The 22,910-nt window shown below is 38.1% G+C and overlaps 1 protein-coding gene across 1 annotated transcript in view; it reads right to left on the bottom strand.

Moving 5' to 3' along the window:
- LOC107563532 (NACHT, LRR and PYD domains-containing protein 3-like) overlaps window positions 1–22,910 on the bottom strand; it is a 67,486-nt gene that overhangs the window by 5,157 nt on the left and 39,419 nt on the right. The window contains exons 5-7 of the mRNA XM_016248432.1: window positions 14,999–15,172; window positions 13,694–13,861; window positions 2,722–2,895 (exon numbers count right to left, since the gene is read on the bottom strand). Coding sequence (XP_016103918.1) covers window positions 2,722–2,895; window positions 13,694–13,861; window positions 14,999–15,172 — 516 coding nt within the window. The remainder of the gene's footprint in view (window positions 1–2,721; window positions 2,896–13,693; window positions 13,862–14,998; window positions 15,173–22,910) is intronic.

The raw sequence follows: 22,910 nt of genomic DNA, 5'->3' as shown, positions 1-22,910 counted from the left end.
CTGTAATTTGCTGATTGGTCAGTTTGAATGTCTCACATTTGGGTTTTAGTCACATGGTCAAGGATTGGATAAAAGAATATTGTAACTATTGCTCTGTCTCTTTTCTTGGCTAGCGATCTCTCTTCAATGGGGTCCTCTTCTTAGGGGCTCTGCTTTCTCTCCCTCTCTTGGTTTCTTTGGCAGCGTTTCAGTACGCGAGTTTGGAAAGTTTAACTCGACGGCATGGCGTTAAGCTCATGCCTGCGGAGCGTTGTTCAGTTGAGGTCTGTGTCCTCACTGTTGCTGCTGTTGTTGGTCATGATTGCATTCTTTCTGCATCTAGAATGAATTGCGCAGTAGTAATGTTTTTGAACAATATTGATAAAGTGAATGAAGTCGTAGAGACCGGGATTGTTGTGAATGATTCCCTTACTCCTTTAGTATAACCAGCAAAAAGAGTAATATTGTCAAATGTCCTGCTGTTTATTAAAGATGAAGTGATTGAAAGAGAATTGTCAAGACACAGAAAGTTTGTGTCAAGATTAAGAAAATCTCACTCAGTTGTAAATTGCCACAGTTGAAATATGTTGTATCATTTAGGAGGCAGGTGCATATGATCTTAAATAATCAAAACAAAGAGCTAAATTTAGCCATGAAGTTTAGGATTGAGGATTTTGATAAAATTATGTTTGCATCGATGAAGTGTTTTGGTTGTGGACAAGAGGGTCACTTCTTTAAATCAGGAAAAGGCATTTGACCGGGTTGAGCACAGCTATCTCTGGCGTACGTTAGAGGAGTTCGGTTTCAGGTCTGGTTTTATTGCCATGATTAAGGTTTTGTACCAGGATGTTGAGAGTGTACTGAAAATTAATGTAGGTCTGAGTGCTCCTTTTAAAATTTATAGAGGTATTAGACAAGGTTGTGCTCTTTCTGGGATATTGTACACTCTTGCCATTGAACCTTTATTGGTTAAGATTAGGGATGCACCGATACCACTTTTTCCAGTACTCGCCCGATACCAATACTTTTATTTTTGGTACTTGTCGATACCGAGTACCGATACCGATATTTTTATTGCATTTGTACATTTTTTAAATATTGGGTACAGAAACCAAAAGGGTATGTATAATGTTAGTTGGTTAACATCATTTATCAAATAGATACAGTGAAACCAAAATTTATTCAGACACCTTCAACATCTCACATTATCACAGTTTATTCGCTATATAGTTTAGAAAATGGTAATAAAATGACAAGAACTCAGAACTAATTTGTGTCAGAACAAATTTGTCTTGATAATGTTAGATAACTTTGATAGAAAGGTATGTAATAGATTACAATCAACCAAAAATTATTCAGACAGCTGTTAGTATGACAGTATTTACAAAACTATGAATACTTTGTCAGGCAACCTTTACCCTTAATGACAGCCTGCAGTCTCCTGGGCATGCTGTCAACCAGGTTAATGCAAACCTGAACTATAATTTTTTTCCCAGATGGTCTGAATAATTTTTGGACCCAAATTTGTATAAATTTTACTGGTAGTCCACTGATTTGTCACAGTTTACTTTATTTTGCTATCCTCACTTACATAAATGAACTATAGTGTCCTGCACCCACTAGTAAAACAATATCAAACATATCTGGTCTCTGAATAATTTTTGGCTTCACTGTATAGTTGTGTGCCTAAGGTTGAAAATAAATTATGTTTATAGTGAATACCCCTATAAATTGTCTTATTTTTACGATTTAGTTTTAATCCAAATGATGCGTGTGCTTAGTGAGTGAACATCAACGATCATACAACAGAATTGCGCTTGCGCTCTCGCTCCCTACCGTTAAGTAACTTGTGCATTGTTTTACTTACTTGTTTTTGACATATCCGACCGAACTACAAACTTTCCAGTGATGTCTGTGAGAAAGATATATTCACTCGACAAGCTCGCGCATCTGCACCCAATCCACTCAGCGTGCTTTGTTTATAAGCTCATGCACATCAGCTATACAGGCGTTAATACTGAATGTTTAACATTATATTCATTGCATACATATACTTCATAGTAGACATCCTTAACTCCTTTCTGCTGTCTGTTGTTCTGTTGTCGGTGTTTCTTTGTTTGAATATGGCGCTTATCAAATGCTGTGTGGTATCGGCGTATTTTAACAAGTACGAGTACAGGAGACCAGTATCGGGCCGATATCGGTATCGGTGCATCCATAGTAAAAAGAATACTGCTGTAAAAAAGCACCTTATTTGTTTAAAGTGTTTGCAAACCAAATGTTATTGCACTTTTGTTCATATAGCAGTACTTTTAAATGAAAAAAAAGTGCACAATACACTACTTTTGAATTCATTATTGAATTTTGTGCATAATGTGATTAATCGCAGAAAATCACGCGATTAAAAATTTTAATCATTTCTCAGCACTAAATTTGTTACTTCCACACCTGCGTAACTCCTAGGTAACAGAACTCTGCCATAGTAACATCCAACTCAGTCACTTACATTTATATATCTAATGTAGTTCCTAAATGATACAGACACTAGTATTTTGAGTAAAATTTACAGTACAGTGAGGCTAATCAATACAGTAGTGTATTAAGTATTACTATTTGACTAGTATTAATGACCCTTTTTGAATGATTTTTTATGTAACATCTTGAGTAAGAGTCTGGAAATATATGAATCATATCAGAAAGCTAAGATTAGTGTAGTATATTTTTTTCTGTGTTTATAGATACCTTAATATGTTCAGTTGACAGTGAGAACTCTTCAGTCCAGCATAGAGTAGCTTCACTCCTGAATCCTGCAGGTCATTGTTACTCAAGTCCAGCTCTGTCAAACATGAGCTTGACGATTGTAGAGCTGACGACAGACTTTCACAGCATTGACCAGTGAGATTACAGGTCACCAATCTAAACAGAATAATGAATCAGTATTTCATTAATATAAAATGACTTCTGACATTTAACATTCATAACAGTTATGTTTTTTTCTGAAATACAAATATTTATTTATGGAATTCCATTATTTCATTTATTTTTATGTAAATTATTCTGAATCCTTCTCTATTTTCCATTTTATGTTCATGTATTTATTTATCTGGTGAGTAGCCATGTCAGGCTGCTCATCACCTGTCAAGATTTTTTGACTGGCTAATTGCTCATTATCCTTTATGTATACATCACATTAAGACACAGGCACACTCAATTCATATCACATGATTGCCTTAACCCTTAAATGCATGATTGTTTCACCAATCATTATTACATATTCGGTTGTTAAGCGATCTGGACCTATATATCTAACATAGATGGAACACTAAACTGTTGCAATAGCGTAAAACTTTCCTGCTATTTTAATAACAGTTACAAAAGAATAAAATAAAGCAGATTTCATTGCCATTTGAAACTTGGAAGGGTTCAATTTGAGCAAATGATTTTACCATCACTGTCATCATCAGAACACACTTCCCCAGTACATACAGCTTCTGGCTCATATTTGCGATCTCAACCATATTCTCAAAACTATCGTTTTCAATGTCTTCAAAATCTTCAAAATTTTGACCGCTGGCAGCTTATTCACCACATCCACCATCAAATGACAGTGACAATTATATTTCATTTCATACAGTAATTGCTCTGCAGTAAAGCCTTTCAAGCCAATTCAAGTTTTGCTGATGATATTATATTGTTTTATGCCTGCGGTAATTATGATTGAAACAGTGCCACCTTGAAGAATTAAGTTAAATTGCACTTATTGAGTCATCAGATATTTAATTATTGTTGCGCAGGAAAAATACACTTACACTTTTACAAATGTTACATGTGATATCACACTGGCAAATATATTTGCACAATAGGCCCCGCACACTGGTGCTCAGTCACTTAACACCTAACACCTGTCTATACTGGATGTAACCTTCATGTCACATCAGAAGCAAATAGAACCCATTATAAGCAATTATGCTCTCTACACTGGAGACAATATACAACTAGTAAAATGGAAAATTGTATGTCACAATAACATGTTATTTAATGCAAATAAGAAAAATTATTTGTCAAATGATATTCTCTGCTGGATCAAGCCGTAAGTCATATTAAATTTTTCTTCTGAGGTATATACAAGCCTTTGTAGCAAATTAGCTCAAAAGGGAAATGTCTATAAATAATAACAAATAATTATAATTATATATATTTTTTATCTTAGCTTCCAGATGTATTTGTAGCAGAATTAATATCATAATTGACTAATCTGTTTGTCCAGTGAACATTCAGTGTTAAATCATATTAACTCTAAGAAATGTTATTTTCATGGTCACAGAAAATAACTTTCTTACAGTACTAATGTATTAGAGCAGGGGTGGCCAACATCGGTCCTGGAGAGCATGCCTATAGCTTTCTAGTAACCATTAGACCTTGATTAGTAGGTTCAGGTGTGTTTGATTAGGGTTGGAGCTGAAGTCTGTAGGACTGTGGCTCTCCAGGACCAACCTTGGCCACCCCTGCATTAGAGCATGAAGCAAGATCAGGAATTGTTTAAGAGACATTGATCTGCAAGCAGTGACAGAATCAGAAACTCATGTAATTTGTGCACAAAGTTTTATTGACTAAACACTAACACATAACTAGTCTAACAAACATATACACACACTCACGCATACATACATAGATGGGAGAAAAGGGGAAGTACAAGTGAATGAATGAAAGATTAATTTAACCATCTGCACAGAATCATCAGCACCTTGGTAACAAGGGGGCCCACAATTTATTTTAAACCTCTGTTTAGTTTTGTCAAATGTACAATACTTGCATTGCCTTTGCCGTTGAATGAGCGTCTGGATGCAGTCTCGGATGAAAGTCTTGATGGTTCAACAGTTTGATGATTTTGGAGTTGCGATCATGTTCTTCTGGGTTGTGACGAACTCCAAAGATGTTATTCTGACTTGGTGGTGGTCAGGAGATTTCTCTCCCAGGTGGAAAGTTGCAACATGAATTGTTGATGTCCTGCCAGCACCAGATTGTGGTCGCACTGAATGTCCAAGAGGTAAGTGGCTAAGAGCACTGGACAAGAGAGTCCTGATGAAATACTTTGAGGCTCCAGTTGATCTTTGCTAAGACCAAACAATACAATACATGAACCAAACAATCCAAGATCATGCCAAATCGTCAACAATCAAATCCAGCTAACTGAGTTAGCGACGTACGAAGAACGGGCCCCAGGTGGACAGGCATGCGCCTCGGCACAGCGTGATTGGATTTCATTCCACAATGTGCCCCCTAGGGAGCGCAGCGTCGAGTTCCCTAGAAGGGGAACGTCTCGGGTTACGAATGTAACCATGGTTCCTCGAGAGGGAACGAGACGCTGCGCCCCCTTGCCATGCCTTCGGCCTGCCTGTTTACGTCTCCTTCAGACAGCTAAGTGGATGACGTATTCAGCAGGTGCCCTTTTATACTTCTGGGCATCCCGCCGATGACGTCATGAGCCAGATGGGCCAATAGATTGGCGTTGTTTCACATGTGCTTCAGACACCAGTCATGCAGGCTGCATTCCCCAATGTGCCCCCTAGGGGGCGCAGCGTCTCGTTCCCTCTCGGGGAACCATGGTTACATGCGTAACCCGAGACGTTTTGTTTGACACCTTAAGTCACCATTATGGTTGATTAGTGTTCCCTTTGGTTGGGCACCTGGAATTGTACATTTATAAATGTATAATAATTATCTTCCTACCAGTACTCAGTACTTTACAAAAAAATCATAGTTATCTGTACTTTCAAATAATGAGTATTAAGTAGTCTGATATAAATGGGCTGGTTTTGAAAAAGATCTAGCATCAAACTAAATCATTAACTATTGCACATCTGATGTGGATAAAGTTATGATATATTAATATTAACACCTGTGTAATTATACATATGTCACACTATTAATTTGTTAAATAATATCTTGCAAGTGACTTCAATTGTGTCACACACACATTAACATTCAGCATGCAAAACTAAATAATTACAACAATAATACTTTTAGCATTACAGAAGAGATTACTATTTCTGACAAACAATTTAAAAATAATCAGAAAATAGTAAAAACAAAACAAGTTATCTCTACAAAGTTGTATTAAGTTGCTTTATTAACTCAAAAATAATGAACTAGAAAGTTTTACTGCAATCAGTTTCCTTCTAAGTCACCTTAGTATATTTTGGCAACGTCTAGTTGCATAATTTAAATGAAATTTTTTTTAATAATATACTACCCTATGATTTAAGTTCTAGTGTAGTGGGCAGGCCTAATGGTTAGAGAATTGGACTTGTAACCAGAAGGTTGCGGGTTTGAGTCTCAGGTCTGGCAGAGTCTCGGTGAGTCTCAGTGGGGGGGAGTGAATGTACAGCGCTCTCTTCCGCCCTCAATACCACGACTGAGGTGAGACCCTTGAGCAAGGCACTGAACCCCCAACTGCTCCCCGGGCGCCGCAGCAAAAATGGCTGCCCACTGCTCCGGGTGTGTGTTCACTACTGTGTGTGCACTTGGATGGGCTAAATGCAGAGCACAAATTAAGAGTATGGGTCATACTTGGCCACACTTCACTTTTACACTTTCACTTTCACTAGTGTAAAGGGTTAGTTTATGCATAACAGATTTTTTGTTTAGTTTCTTATTGTTACATCCCCGAGTGTAATATTATCTATTGTCATTTTAATTACTGCTTGCCATGCTGTGTGTGTGTGTGTATATATATGACCTCTCCCCTTTTCTCCCTGCATTCCAAAAGGGACGCACCCTTTTTTCTCCTTCGGTCAGACAAAGGGACATAAATGATTGTCTTTTGAAATTGTCTGTTGTAAGTTTTAAGTATAAAAGGGCAACTATATTCACAAATAATATGCTTTCTGTTTGATGTGTTATTGTAACTATGACGTTTAGTCAATGTTTTATTAATACTTTTATCTACTAAAAGGGGTTATGTGTATGCAAACTACCCGATATTTGAGTTTGAATGAAAGGTTGCTTTATTCGCCGAACATTGGCGTGAATGAAAAATTGGTATCCGGCATCATTTTCTGGTGATAATATTGTTTATTAGAAGTTATTAAAACTTCCAGAAATACTCCCCACGGGAAACATGTGACCCATGCCTGATCAGGGAACAGTGTGGGGCGTGGCTAAGCCTGGCAAGTAATGTCTGATTGGAACAACGATCTGGGGGACGGACTTATGCAGCGGATCAAAAACCCAATGCAAAACGGATGCAATCGCAATCGCGCTCCAACTTGCGCTCACAAGCTGCACCATCAAGCAATCGGTCATCCAGAACTCAAACACTCCGTTGAAGCTTCGTGAATGCCAGAGATCTTCGAAAGTCTTGCAAACTTAAACTCTCTCAGAAGAACTGCCAAAGCATCTGCGTCACCAGGAAACCAACCAATCTCCGGAGGGCATTCCCAGAAACTACATCATCCAGACACCCGATCAGCAACCAATCAAAAGCCCGGGATTCCCTCAAGCAGCCAACAAGGAAGCTTCTCAGCTGTCACAAACGCAAGTAACGAACAAGGTCGTCTATCTGCTGAAATCGGTGCTGAACTCATTAGGCAGTAAACGTAAGACAAATCTCTGCTTTGTGATTTTCTCAGGTTGCAAGAACTATAGCGAATATCTTGTTAGAACTTTGGGAACTTCATGCAAACTCCATTAACTAATTTTCCTGAACCTTTTGTGTGTATGTGTGTGTTTTAGCTTAGTTTAATGTAATCTAGAATAGCCAATAAATTCTTGTTTCATTTATAAAGAAGTATTGTCTTGTGTCGTGTAATTTTAAGGTTAAAACTCTGCCCAGATCCTTTGTTACCTTGCTCAAAATTAGTAAGATTACCATTTTTTGTCGTTGGCCACAAAGTAATATGAACAGAATTGTTAAGATATACTGATTTTAACGTTCGCTGGACGAACCGTTGATACAGTTTAAGCTCTAAGTAGTTGAATCAGATCAACTTGAAGAAATCAACATCGAATCTTTATAAATAATACATGTACTTGGCCGAAAACCGAAACTGCTTTTTAATCATTTATTTTTTTATTAAATAATATAAAATAATTTAAGACTTTTTAATTTAACTAAATTTTAATGATACTGAATTTAAAAAATACGAGCCAATAAAATAACCACACTTTTATTGAATGTAAAACAAAATATATATTAATATTAAATAACAATATATTATTTTTATTCAGTTCTATGCAACAAAATCAGATTTAACTGATTTTTTTTTTTAAATGATCCAAATAATGTATAATCTTGTGAACAGAGCATAGCATCACAAGAGGGTAGCGCAATTTTACCAGCATTGTCTAGTACAGCTGTATTATGTTACAGCACAGTAACACTATTGCAAACAGAAAAAAATTATACTACATAGAAATGTCCTGTAGGTGCGTTATTCGAGCGGACTTTTCCGGTGAGCATGTGCGGTACATAAATGAAGTGTTTGCATGGGCCGTGAGCAACTCAGCGGAACGCACATTCATAGAGCGGAATATGGAGTCGCACCGCACAGTGATGATGGCTAGAGGGAGAGTGATTTACAGCTCATATTTTCAGCCAAAGACCGAAAATGCCATTTTCGCCCGATAATTTTCGGCGAGCGAAATTTCGGTAAATCCCTAATGTGTGTGTGCATTTGTACTTGTACAACAATCTTTTGACATAAAATACTATAACTTTTTTTGAATTCTGAAACTTACAGGATGGTTTTAGTTAAATAAAAGTTTTCATTGAAACCAAGCTACCAGAATGACTCGTTTTGGAATTTGTCACATTATGATGTCATAGCGCGACAAAAGACCACCTCAGATCAATGCCTACTTCTACATTATTGCCTTTTTAGCCTCTCCCACTTACTCGCTTAAGGACTACTCCATCAACAAAACCATAGAGATCTTCAGTGGATTACAAGATGCTGTGTAGTATAATTTGTGAAAAAACAGTCTTTGAAATGCATTCCTTGTGATCCTAACACCATATCTACATTGGATGCAAGTGTTGCTGCATTGTGTCATGAATCGATTTCTCTTTCATGTCAGAAGCAGTGTGAAAATTTGGAGCATGTCAGAAATAGAACGGGACATCAGTTTACTGTCAGGGATTTGTCATGTCAATCCATGCCATATCCAGTGTAGACAGAATCACTGATTATAATGGGTTCCGTTGTCTTTAGTTGCATTGCGCCACTTGCGTCCTGTGTAGACACGGGGTAAAATTAGGCAAGAGCTCCAGATCACGTCAGTGAAGCACTGTTTGCTTGTTTGATGTACTGCGGATTCTTTTTTAAACAAGACAGTTTGATGCAGTGCTAAGCCTGACTAAATTGGATCCAACAGTACTGTCACTACACATAAGTGTAAGTAAACGTGTTTTTACCACTATTGCATTGTCTGTTTCAGATCGTTTGATATATACTGAGTATGTATACATTTTTAATCCAACTGACCCATGTTGTATTCAGAGTATGTCAAAAGCAGCGTCCATCTATTATTTTAATATGCAAAACTGTTGCATACTGGGTGTTACATCTCAGTCTTGAATGCGCCCAACCTATAAAAACAGACTGTTCTGCAGAGAGGGTCAAAAATAAGATAAAATAGGCTATTACTTCTAAATTATGATGTTTTTGATGTAAAAATCTTTCTAACATTTTAAAGGTCCCATACTGTACACCTTTCTGGAGTTTTATTTGAGGTTTGATGTCCTTAAGAATATAAATCTGCGGTATAAGTACCAAAAACCATCTCAATATATTTTTACTGCTCTTCTGAGAACAGGTCGATTTTGGTCTGTCTAATTAATATTCATGAGCCTCTCTTCTGATTGGCCTGTTGTTTTCTGAGTGACGCACGGCCAGGCCAACCACAGGTAACTAGGGTCAGCGACGTCACAGCACTAGCTGGAGGCAGCAAAACAAAAGGGGAAACGGGAGGCGGCCCATTCAAACCAGCGTAGATTCGGCTACATAAGGACCTTAAAATATCATCTTGTTGTGATGTTGGGTGCCAGAATCGACGTAATACAGCCTCAAATTAGAAATTTGATCGCATATCTGCTACCACTGCCAGACAAAAAACCGACGACAGCTGTGGTTAAACGCGATAAAATGAGCAGACTGGACAGAAACGATCGTCAAAAATGCTTGCAGTGCACACTTCTTATCAGAAAAAGTTCAATAAAGTATTGTCTTTTGTTGTTATGGGCGCGTCTACAGTTTTCTTGCCATATATCTGTTTCTTGCATCTCACGACTATGTCGTGTATGAAATAATGTCTGTGTGCATGTGTATAAAACAACAAACTGACGATTTATATATAATCATTTGAAATTCTATATACATTGTTGTTATTAATTGTGGCTGGAACAATAATGTAGCTGTAAAAATAGTTGACTGTGTAGTTCTGACGTCAACTTTTTACGGAAGTCACAACGGTTCGTGAAAAATAGCTAGAACTTTAAGCAGGCTGTGTGAATGTTATAGTGGACTGACTGTTTTGAAACTTATATGGTAGTCAAATAGCCCCTAGACCTCAGTAATCGTGATAAAAGCCAGGAAATTTCAGTTTTGACAATATGGGACCTTTAAGTGTACCTCAGAAAACATAATATATTTTTTTTAAATGCAGTTCATGACCCCTTTAAAGGGGTCTTAACATTAATTATTATTATTATGTTTCCTTGAGGTTCACTTACAAGTTATATGTTCACAAAAATAATCATTTTTAACTTTATTATGATCCTCTGTCTAAAATAATATGTTTTATGTATATAATATTGTTTTATATAATATAAAACAATACGATAGAAAAGTAATATGAGTGTTTACAATGTAAAATGATGCATCTTGATGATATTAGATTTTTCACACCCTGGTTATTGTGGCCAAAATAATTCACAATATCGATATATCGCAATATCTATAGAAACCTTGAGGAACCAGCCAAATTAATTTTTACTTTTACCTCAGAAAACATAATATATTTTTTTTAAATGCAGTTCATGACCCCTTTAAAGGGGTCTTAACATTAATTATTATTATTATGTTTCCTTGAGGTTCACTTACAAGTTATATGTTCACAAAAATAATCATTTTTAACTTTATTATGATCCTCTGTCTAAAATAATATGTTTTATGTATATAATATTGTTTTATATAATATAAAACAATACGATAGAAAAGTAATATGAGTGTTTACAATGTAAAATGATGCATCTTGATGATATTAGATTTTTCACACCCTGGTTATTGTGGCCAAAATAATTCACAATATCGATATATCGCAATATCTATAGAAACCTTGAGGAACCAGCCAAATTAATTTTTACTTTATTTAGTTTTTCTTTTTACCCAATGAACATAAGGATACTGATAAACAGAGCACATGCATTTTTACTACTTCAGGTCACAGCTGACCTGAGACTCTGGCTTTCTCTGTCTCCTTTGAAGCTCCCTATGAAATAACAAGAGAGAAAATAGTGTCATGTTCAACAGTATGACGAATAAATATTAACACCAAAACTGATACTTTAACCTGTTAACTTATGTACCTGTATTTTAATCTCTTTAACCTATAGTTAGTTATGCAGTTAACGCGATTCTAATTCTGTTTTACAGAGTTTAATGTAGCAATGTGGTCGCTCAGTTTTTCTAAATGTTTTAATCGTGTAATAGATTTGAACAAAGAAATCAAGTGCTACGCACATGTATTGGCCATTACTTGATTGCGAATACAAATACAAAAATTAGACAAGTAAAGAAAACGCGGTACTTATTAAAAGAATCACCCCTTTATTTAAATATATGAACACAGGAAACTGCTGTTAACAGGTTAATGCAACATTTCCCATTCCATGACTAGTAAAATAATGGCAACTTACTGTTTGAACATGGTTCTTCTCGGAGTAGCGTGGTTGCGCGCTGCGTCTTCTTGTTTAACAGGTGTAAGCGTTAAGGTGCAATACTGCCACCTGGGAGGTCAACCAGGTACTGGCGCTGGAGTAGGCTATTTGCGTTTCGTGTTATCATAAGTGTCTTGTTCATTTTAAATATTGTGGTTATCGCCAATGCCGGTATATCATCACACCCTAAATTAACACAATGTTGATATTTCATTATTTGAATATCACGGTTAACGTCAATATCACGACACCCCTAATGTTTCCTGGGAAATACTCTATTAGCGAATATCTGCCCAAATGTAGATATTCATAACATGCTTAACAATAATAATTTAGTTTCTCAGATATAAAATGATATTTTTGTACTGTGTTTTAGTACATACAAAGCATGTGTGCGTCTATGAATAAAAAAAAATCATGTTTTTTGTTTTGTTTTGCTTTTTTAATGAGCAGGCAATATTAATGATTGTTAAAAAATCTAATGATATAGTTGCTCCTGATATCAACATGCTCACATATTATTTTTTAAGTGACCAGATACCTGCACCCCAGTTGAGTCCTGCTGACTCAAATTTTCACGAGTCTCTTCAAACAGTTTTTGTTTTTCTATAAGAGCACTGTACCAACATCAGAAGCTGTTAAATTTGACTGATATGCTACACGAATATGGTAAAATAAGCTCCATCACTGACTTCTGATGGTGGGACTGTTTTTTTTCTTCTTCAGTTTATGGAAAGAAGCAGCAAACACCTTGGAAATACCAGGTATGGTTTACCTGTTTAAACAGTCTTGAAAACAAATGTTCTATGTGTGTTTTATGGCCTTATTTCAGTGACTTAAAACATTTTTTATTTTAATATTTTATTATTATTTATATATTTTTCACTAACTATGCATAAATGTTGACCCCCAGAGGGTTAACAACATTTTGAGTTTTGAAAAGGAATGAGTGAACCAAAGAGACAGATAACTTGCAAAAGTGCGGGAGATCATTGAAAATTCAATTAAAATAGCCCGTCTCAGAAACTTTTCTTTTTTTTTGGCTTAACAAAATTGCACTCATAAAAATAAATTTATCTGAACTAGGTTTTCTGAGTAACAAAATGCATAGTACAGGTGTGGCCAACTTCGGTCCTGGAGAGCCACAGTTCTGAAGAGTTCTGCTCCAACCCCAATCTACCAGAAATCTACAGGCAGGTGAGTTTTTATCAGGGTTGGAGCAAAACTCTGCAGGACTCTGGTTCTCCAGGACCGAAGTTGGCCACCCCTGACATAGTACACAAATAGTACAGAGTACTAGAATTTAACAATTAGGTTTAATAAATTGTTGGACATTAAGTGAAGTCAATAAAAAAATGTTAGTTAACGTCATGCTGTAGTGGAATCACACTGGTTATTCCAGACTTTGCATAACATGAATTTGCTTACACTTACAGCAATTTTTAAGCAGTTCCATATTGAGACTATAGTGCTTACAGTGCAAGGGTTTTGTTTTACTGCAGTTGGTTAATTAGTTTTGCAACATCACCTAGTTTAGTCTGATTAAGTATTGTAGTTTTGGTAATAAACTGCACTTAGGTTCTTTATACAGTATCTTGCCCTGCAAGCTGTTGGTTATGAAATTAGACAGAATAGTTGCGTTTGTTTATCAGATGATTGGACACAATTATCAGACACTGATCATCTCAAAATCTTATCTGAGCTACAATCTCATTACTACAAAACACCTATTCATACACATATTTTATAAAAAATGAGTGCATTTGAAAATCAGACCTCAGTATGTTCAGTTGACAGTCTGACAGTCCAGCAGAGAGGAGCTTCACTCCAGAATCCTGAAGGTCATTGTTACTGAGGTCCAGCTCTCTCAGACAGGATTTTGATGATTGTAGAGCTGAAGACAAGCTTTCACAACACTGACCAGTGAATCTACAACCTGCCAATCTGAACAAAACAAAAGATTCAGTAACCTGCACTGAGCATTGTAGATGTCTTACTAATTAAACACACACTGATTCAACTCATCTGCTCATTATTAGAGACTCTTAAGACAGGGTTCCTCAAATCTAGTCCTGGAGGGCCACTGCCCAGTAGAGTCAAACCCTGATCAAACTCACTTACCTGTGATTTCCAAGGGGTCCTGGAGACCTTGATGAGCTTGCTCATGTGTGTTTGATTAGGGTTGAAGCTAAACTCTGCAGGGCATTGGCCCTCTGGGGCAAGATTTGAGGAATCCTGCTCTAAGACCACACATGGGTGTGTCAGATAGTGATGTGTCATTCGCAAACGTGCCAGCTCTAAGAGCCGATTATTTGTAGCGAACGAGAAGAGCCGACTCCCGTCAGGGAGAGCCGAATCCTCAGTCGGAGCCTTCTATTTTAGGCCAATTTAGCAATTGTGAATGGTTTGTGTGTTGGTAAGCAATTTTTTATTTAGTGTTTTCATAAAAGCCTTATTTTTATGCTTTTTTTTCCGTTACAAAAAAACACACAAAAAAAACACATGCGGCTAATCACATGGGAGGACAGACTAGGATCATACCATTATGTGAAAGAAGGAAGGGGGAAATTTTTTTGTAACGAAAAAAAAATGCATTAAAAATTAGGCCTTTATGAAAACACCAACCATTCACAATTGCTAAATTGGGCTAAAATAGAAGGCTCAGAATGACACTAAATAAAGAGCCATTTGGGAGCCGTAAGAGCCGGCTCTTCTAAGGGAGCTGAGCCAAAAGAGCCGAATCTTTGAAAAGAGCCGAACTTCCCATCACTAGTGTCAGATAAGAAAAACATCAAAAATATGCAGTGTTGTGGGGGCTCCAGAACCAGGGTTGGGAACCACTGCTGTAGATGACAACAACATTAAAATTGTGATCAATGCAGTGGATGCAAATACCACCAGCACTGATACAGATTATTGCACTGAAGGTTAGTCTTGCTACCACCTGTCCCTTTCCTAGACCATTCATTGTATATTAATTAGCCTGTCATCAGTGCAAAAACAACTGCTTCGCATTGTAGAACACTTAAGAAAATCTTACTTTTTCATGTCCTTTTTAAAAGGGTGACTTATCATAAATACCTCAGTATGTTCAGTTGACAATGAAAACTCTTCAGTCCATCAGAGAGCAGCTTCACTCCTGAATCCTGCAGGTCATTGTTACTGAGGTCCAGATTTCTCAGATGAGAATTTGATGATTGGAGTGCTGAAGACAAACTTTCACAGTGCCGATGAGAGAGACCACATCCAGCGAGTCTATAACGGAGAATGACAGTGCAGGGGTGTCAAATTCAGCTCCTGGAGGGCCACTGCCCTGCAGAGTTTAGCTCCAACCCTGATTAACACACTTGAACCAGCTAATCATGGTCTTCAGAATTAATAGAAACTTCCAGGCAGGTGTTTTGGAGCTGGATGGAGCTACACTTTGCAGGACACGGGCCCTCCAGGACCGGAGTTTGGAGTTTTTTGTATTCTGTACATGGAAATGAAAAGTAGAATTGTGACAATACACAGCCCATGATTCTGCCTTATACACAAAACCAAATGTAAGAATAAATTAAAGACAGAATCATTCTTAAAGACTTAACCCTCCGAGTTTGGGGACTATGCCGACATGTTCAGTTGCATTTTTTACTTGATAATGGCAAAAAGAACTTAAAATGCTCCATCATTTTTGGTCGTATAGATAAAGAGTAAAACTCCACTCAAATCTGTAAAGTGTCTACTTTTATTTGTATACACTCACATGTGTTTTTGGTATCGTGTGTTTTGTTTCTTTCTGCACTATGGACCACTTGGAAGCAGTCAAACTGTTATGCCTTGAGCAGAAGGACTACTTCCTCGAAGGAAAATTTGGAGGAGTTCCTCAGCCTCATGCCAGCAGCATCATTCCCAGACGACTGTCTCTGCAGCTTCCTGCATGCCGGCCTCAACACCGTCAACAGAGTACAGCTGTCTGGGGAAGGCCTTTGAGGGAGATTTGCAAATACGTAGAGTGGGTGTAATCTTGGAGAGGATGTTACCCTGGCCCCAGTGCTTCTACCTGAATCTGTCAGTTCGTTCTGTAAAGTGTCTACTTTTATTTGTATACACTCACAACAACAACAGAATATTGTGCCTTTTGTAAAATAAAGAAAAGAAACTGGTTGTGCTTTCTGCTGTCTCGGTCTCTGTGAACTCTTCTTTGAACTCTGTGAGCTTTCTGAAACACGTCATAAAATGAACCAAAACTCAGCGGATAGTTGACACACAGACATGAGATATATGTCTATAGAAAACATAAAGTGTCTACTTTTAAGTGAAATAAGTCATATCAAAAACAAATATTCTCTGTTAATCCGTATAAAAAAAAGAAAAGTACAGTCTTTCCCGTCTGAACTTATTATCTGTAATGTGGTCACACCCAAGTGCAGCGCAGGCTAATCATACGGTAATCATCCACATGAGCCACTCAAACATGTGAATGGCCACATAACCTTGATAAACAAAGCATTAAGTTTCAACAAGTTCGTCTAGGCTAATTTTTGTTTTTTCAAGAAGACCTGATGTGAAGAATAAGCCTTGTATTTACCTTAGAAGAAGATTGCGATGCGAAGTGCATCTTGATCAAGTGGAGGAGATCGTTTCTGATGAGTAAGTAATTTTATTGTGACATAAACTTGTAAACATTTTAATAGTTGGACTTTTCCCAAACTATAATTCCAGGTTTAATAAATCAAGTGGAACATTTTGAAATATGATTCATTGCATCTATATGTTATACGACATTTTTATGCTCTATATAATATAAAACAATGCACTGTAACATGATGAATGTTAAAAGTTTAAGACTATTTAGACCAATGTTTAGGCTACACTGTGTAATACTCTGTAAGCAAATATATTTGCTCAAAAGTAGATTTTTATAACATGCTTAATAATAATTAGTTTCCCAGATATATATATTGTTTTTGTACTGTATGATAGCACATACAATGCATGTGTGCGATAACTACAAAATATTTTTATGTGTGTGTGTGATTGCAAATGTAATAATATAGTTGCTCCTGATATCAGTCACAATCTCGCACCACATGGACTTTTGTTTTCAGTCAGTACCGTTTTCCCTTAGTTTGTTGTCATGGACGCTCATTAGTTTCAGCTGTGCACTAACCTATCATCTCATTATCACTACTATTTAAGTCCTGTTTTGTTTGAGTTTCATTGTTGGGTTTTGTATGTACTATGGTTGTTGCTTGTTTGCTCGTTGGTGGATTTACCCTGTTCGGATTATTAAAGATGGTCATTTGATCTTCATCCTTGTCATTGTGTGTTTCACAGCCACATTGATACAGTAGACCCAATCTAGTTTAGATAAGCGGCATGTTTGTTGAAGCATTTTTGTTTCATTTTTCATGAATATGTGTTTTTGGTCTCGTGTGTTTTGTTTCTTTCTGCACTATGGACCACTTGGAAGCAGTCAAACTGTTATTCCTTGAGCAGAAGGACTACTTCCTCGAAGGAAAATTTGGAGTTCCTCAGCCTCATGCCAGCAGCATCATTCCCAGACGACTGTCTCTGCAGCTTCCTGCATGCCGGCCTCAACACCGTCAACAGAGTACAGCTGTCTGGGGAAGGCCTTTGAGGGAGATTTGCGAATACGTAGAGTGGGTGTAATCTTGGAGAGGATGTTACCCTGGCCCCAGTGCTTCTACCTGAATCTGTCAGTTCGTTTCCATCTGTAATGGCCCTGCCCAGCCTCCCTCTCCCACCACCTCTCCAAACCACTTTTAATGACTTTGTATGTTTCCTGAGTATCTGTTTGTCCCTGCAATCTCTTCTCCAGTCCCCAGCCAATCCTGCCAACCAGTCATCGTCACCTCCCATCAGTCCCTCAGTTTCTCCTCTCTTTGGTGTGGTGTCTCATCTCAGGCACCCACGGCTCCTCCTCCGGTCACGGGGCGCTCTGTACCACCTCGACCTGGCCCCCCAGCTCCTGCACTGCCACTCCTCCCTCCCTTAATTCCAGTGTGGACCATCGGACATTTTGACTTGCCGGGATCGCTCAGTTCGTAGCCTTCACCTGGTTCAGACCTCGCCACACCTTAGTTGGTGACTTGCGGGCCATGTGCTACTCTCCGGCCCTCCACCCCTTCATCTTCAGCTCACTCCACCCTCCCTCAGGCTCCACCTCCACCCTCGGTCACTCCAGTTCGCCCTCTGCCCTCCGGATCCCCACTTCTATCTTTCTGCAGCTCCGTCACAGCCGCCCAGGTCATCGGCGTCACATCACTTCCTCTGCTCTACGTCTGCACGGTGGGCTCCACCTGACAAGTCATTGTTGCCTGCGCTCGTCTCCATGGCGCTGTTATCACCTCCACCATCATGGCTCCTCCCTCCAGCAACGCTGGTGTGGGGTGCAGTCTTGGCTGTGGTCTGGATTATCTGCCACCTGCCTCTGCTTAAGGCTATCCACTGGTTTTCACCTCCATCATCACCACCCTGGATTTTTTTTGGTTCTGCAATCTACCGGTCGCACAAAGGTGTGTGACTGTTCAAGTCACTGTGTTTAGAGCAGTGTGCTCAATAATGTGCCTTTGACCTTCATTATGTATATTTTGATTCTATTGTGTTGTAAAATAAATTTATAATTATTGTAAAAAAATATTTTAATCTCCTCACATTTTTTCTTACCTGCCTCACCGTCACAGTCACACTGATGGGCCATTAGGGGATGGCCTTTCGTCTCTAAGGTGTGAATTACATCAATAGTCATGGCCATTGTTACTCCCTTGCATACAGTCTTTCTAACACAAAACATCTCGTACAAAATTTAAATCAATATATTGTATTCTGTGAGTAAGTAGGCAGGATGATTTTCATATCTTTTTGTAGCAAAAACTCTAGTCTACCACATCCAGTAGTCCAAAGTCTTGTGAACAAATGTTTAGTTTGTGATTTATGGCCTTATTTCAGTGATTTAAAAAAAAGAAGAAGATATTTTTCACTAATCACACATAAATGTTGTATTCACAAAAATACAAACTTGTACATGCACAGTGATTACATATTATTGTAACCCAGTTTGTGCTGAATACAGTGTAATCAGACTTTAGCCATTAATATGTTTAGAAGAAACTGAAAAAGCCAGCAATGTCAGGGCATGTCAATTTCTCTACAGCCCCCCCCCCCCCAAAAAAAAGAATCAGAATCCAAAGCTGAAAATATAAAATGATGTTAGACACATACAAAAATGGTAGTATCACCGACAACATACTGACATACCCTTAAAGTACTATGTCCCTTCCAACCTAACCTGGGTGTAAGAGAAAGAGATGTTGTTTGAGAGAGCAGCAGGGGTTGCTGAGTCTTCTGGACGAATCCAGGTCTCATTGAACCCCAAGATAAAAAGAGTAGACTGAGAAGCAATGGCCAGAATGAAGTCTGCTTTGTTGACAAATTACAAAAGTTTCTTCTTAGCCAATGGCTATTATTCCAATTACAAATAAGAGCAATGAAAATACAAATTATAATGAAAGTTGAAAAATAGAAATAGCTAGCAAACAAAATAATCCTCCCTAGCAGCAAATAAAAATCTAAACAATAGAAACAAACAAGCAAACACTGGCATGCCACTGCCTTTTCTACTGACTAATCGCTTCTCCTCCCTGATCTCTTGGCAGAGGAGAGTTCAATTTATCAAAGTCCACATCAAAAAAGCTCCATTAATGTAGATTGATGCAATGTCTAAAGGCACTTGTTCATTACAGTCATAAGCAATCAAACATAAAAAACGGACCAAACTCACTAAAAACATAAGAAATAGGATGTCGAGAAACCCACTGCCGGTCACTGCATGGGTATATGCCCAAACAGTATGGGTTGAGAATGCCTTAAATCTACTATTTTGTAAAGGTTTGAGTTTAGAGATTCAACCAGAACTTCTATGACATTGTGAAGGGAGGACTCAGGATCAGATTATTGATCTGACAACCTGATTTGAGCAAGAGGACCCACCAAAACCCATTATCACTAGCCCAGCCACTCCACCTAACACAAACAAACCTGAACTCATGAAAGTTGACTCTCCTGGTCACCCAGCAGCTCTACAATCCTTTCAAGACCTGAAAGCCCGTTTCACCTCTGTTCCCATTCTTCACCATCCAGATCCAGAATGTCTGTTTATCGTTGAAGTGGATGCTTCTAACACTGGCATCAGAGCCATTCTCTCCCAGCGTCACAATACACCTCCTAAGCTCTTCCCATGTCCTTATTTCTCTCGAAAACTCAGCCCTACTGTAAACAGAATTAAGTTGGTAATTACTGGCCACAAAGGCAGCATTTTAAGAGTGGCGACACTGGTTAGAGGGGCCTAAACATCCATTCTTTGTCATGACTGATCATCTAAATCTTGAATATTTACGCACCACAAAGAGACTCAACCCAAGATAGGCAAGATGGGCTCTATTCTTTACACCAGGGGTGTCCAACCCTGCTCTCCTGGAGAGCTACCGTCCTGCAGACTTTAGTTCCACCCTGCTCCAGCACACCTGTCTGTAATTATCAAGCAACCCTGAACACCTTGATTAGCTGGTTCAGGTGTGTTTGATTGGGGTTAGAGCTGAAATCTGCAGGATGGTAGCTCTCCAGGAGCAGGGTTGGACAACCCTGCTTTACACGCTTCAATTTCACCGTTACATATCGACCTATCGAGTCTAAAAACACCAAAGCCAACGCCCTCTCTTGGCAGCACGAGTCCTCGCTCCACCTTCAACCCAATGAACCCATTATCTCACTTAGGGCTAGGCTATAAAACGATAATATTTGATAATTATTGTGATCATATTTTTCTCAATAAAACGATAACAAGAGTTCGATAAATGTTCGATATAATGTTTATGCACCAAATGCGTAAGGAAACAGCGCTACTCATTTAAACTGGACCATTCACCCCCTCGGCTCAAAGTTCAAACAGCAGCGTGAGCTTACTAGAGCAGACGCGTTTACTCGCTGATAAGTCTCGGTCACGTGACACTAAACAGCGCTGTGAGATCCAGTGTGAAGCGCCTGAATTCAGCGAAGAACACAAATAAATCTATGATTTAGTTTAAATGTATTCTAGTTTAAAACCAGATGAAACAGCACTGACAAACAGGAAAAACACTGTGCAACGATACAGTCAGAAGGCTTTCAAATCTACAAATCACCATCATTTACCATGGATTTACTGTAGTAACACTAACTGCACCATGGTATTGTGTCAGAAATATGGTATATTCATATTGAAATGTATTATATTGTTAATCAAATTGTATAATGTAGACATGTATTAAATGTATTAAAGGAGTAATGGAATATAATTACAGTATTTTGTGATTAAGTTATAGCGTTTGTGCATTCATACTAAATGTATTTAGGCTGCTGTTCATACAAATACCTAAAAACCATATAGTTGTATTATATTACCGTGGTATTGAGGTGCTATATGTTTGGTTTTAACTGTGGTTATCATGATCTACATGTATGCTACTATGGAAGACCAATGGTTAATTTTAATAAAACCAACAATTTTAATAAAAAAATCAAACAGTCAGAATAATTAAATTTCACCATATAAAAATTAGGTTGTTACAATTTTTACAGATGTTACTGTTTTTGATCATGAACATAAATTTACATCTGCATAATAACTCAAGCTACTACTGTCAACTCAAGCTAATGTCAAATGTGCATTTCTAAGAGACATAAAATGTAATATTAATATTGCAGCCTACACTGCAAACTGTGCTGAAGATATGCATCATCAAAGTCAGGCAACACAAACCTGTTTCGTGATTTTAAACAATATCACTCATTAGAAAATGCGGAAACTAAGATTGTTTTATATAAAGATATTTGTTTTAAGGAAAAATGACTGGAAAAGTGTAAAGAATTAAAAAATGTGTTTGTCATGTTCTACCATAAAGAGTGTTTAAAACCACAATTAACGGTCTGGTCTCTACAACTTTCACATAAGAGCAGAAATTTGCCTTTAAACTTGAAAGATATACAAATCTGAAATGTATTGTGATAATTATCGATATCGACTAATATGAAAAATATTATTGTGATAATTTTTTTGACTATATCGCCCAGCCCTAATCTCACCCTCAATAATTTTCGCTTCAGTGCAATGAAACATTGTGACAGAGATAACCAACGTTCAGACTCCACCACCTCCTAACTGCCCTCTGAACAAAACATATGTTCCACTCTCCATCCGCAAGAAAGTTCTGGCCATCCTGTAATCTCCACCACACTCCTGTTGTTTAACTGTTAAGCAATCACTTCTGGTGACCCACCATGCAGGCAGACACCATAACCCATGTTCACTGATCACCAATATCTATAAAACCCCCAGCCTAAGCTGCCCACTGCCTCCGAAACTGCTGAACATTTGTGTAGCTTTGTCTGAGACAATGTACTGTACTCTGATAGACCATAGGCTCTGAATACAATGTACCTCAGTTCACCTTCCTAGTATGAGCAGCTTTCTGTCAGCAACTCAAAATAATGACAGTCTCACTTCTGGATGCAATCCCCAATCCAACATTCAAACTAAACGCATGAATCAAGAGCTCGCTCGGTTCCTAAGAACCTGCTGCAACCAGAACCAGTCAGACTGGAGCCACTACCTACTCTGGGCTCTATATACCCAAAATTTCCTCCACAATCCCTCAACGGGTTTAATTCCCTTTCAGTGTGTGCTGTTGGAAGCTACTTGGAACAAAGCACAAGTCATAATGAAAACAAATATTATGTGACAAAGTAATCAGTATGAAACAACGCAATGTCAAGTCTTGGCCGTCGCCTTCATTATCGCTAATGTGACCACGCGCCGATCGCGCTTTTGATATTACAATCGTCCACGTGAGACGCGCGCATGTAAACGCCCACATCACAGCAAACAAAGCAGCAAGACTTTTCCTAAAGTTCATCTCGGCTACTTCGCTTCTGGAAGAAGACGCGCTGAGAG

The sequence above is a fragment of the Sinocyclocheilus grahami genome, unplaced genomic scaffold (assembly GCF_001515645.1).
Source record: "Sinocyclocheilus grahami isolate Dianchi unplaced genomic scaffold, SAMN03320097.WGS_v1.1 scaffold878.1, whole genome shotgun sequence".
Lineage (NCBI taxonomy): Eukaryota > Metazoa > Chordata > Actinopteri > Cypriniformes > Cyprinidae > Sinocyclocheilus > Sinocyclocheilus grahami.
Note: the sequence above shows the minus strand (reverse complement) of the source record. Positions and strands in the feature narration are given on the sequence as shown.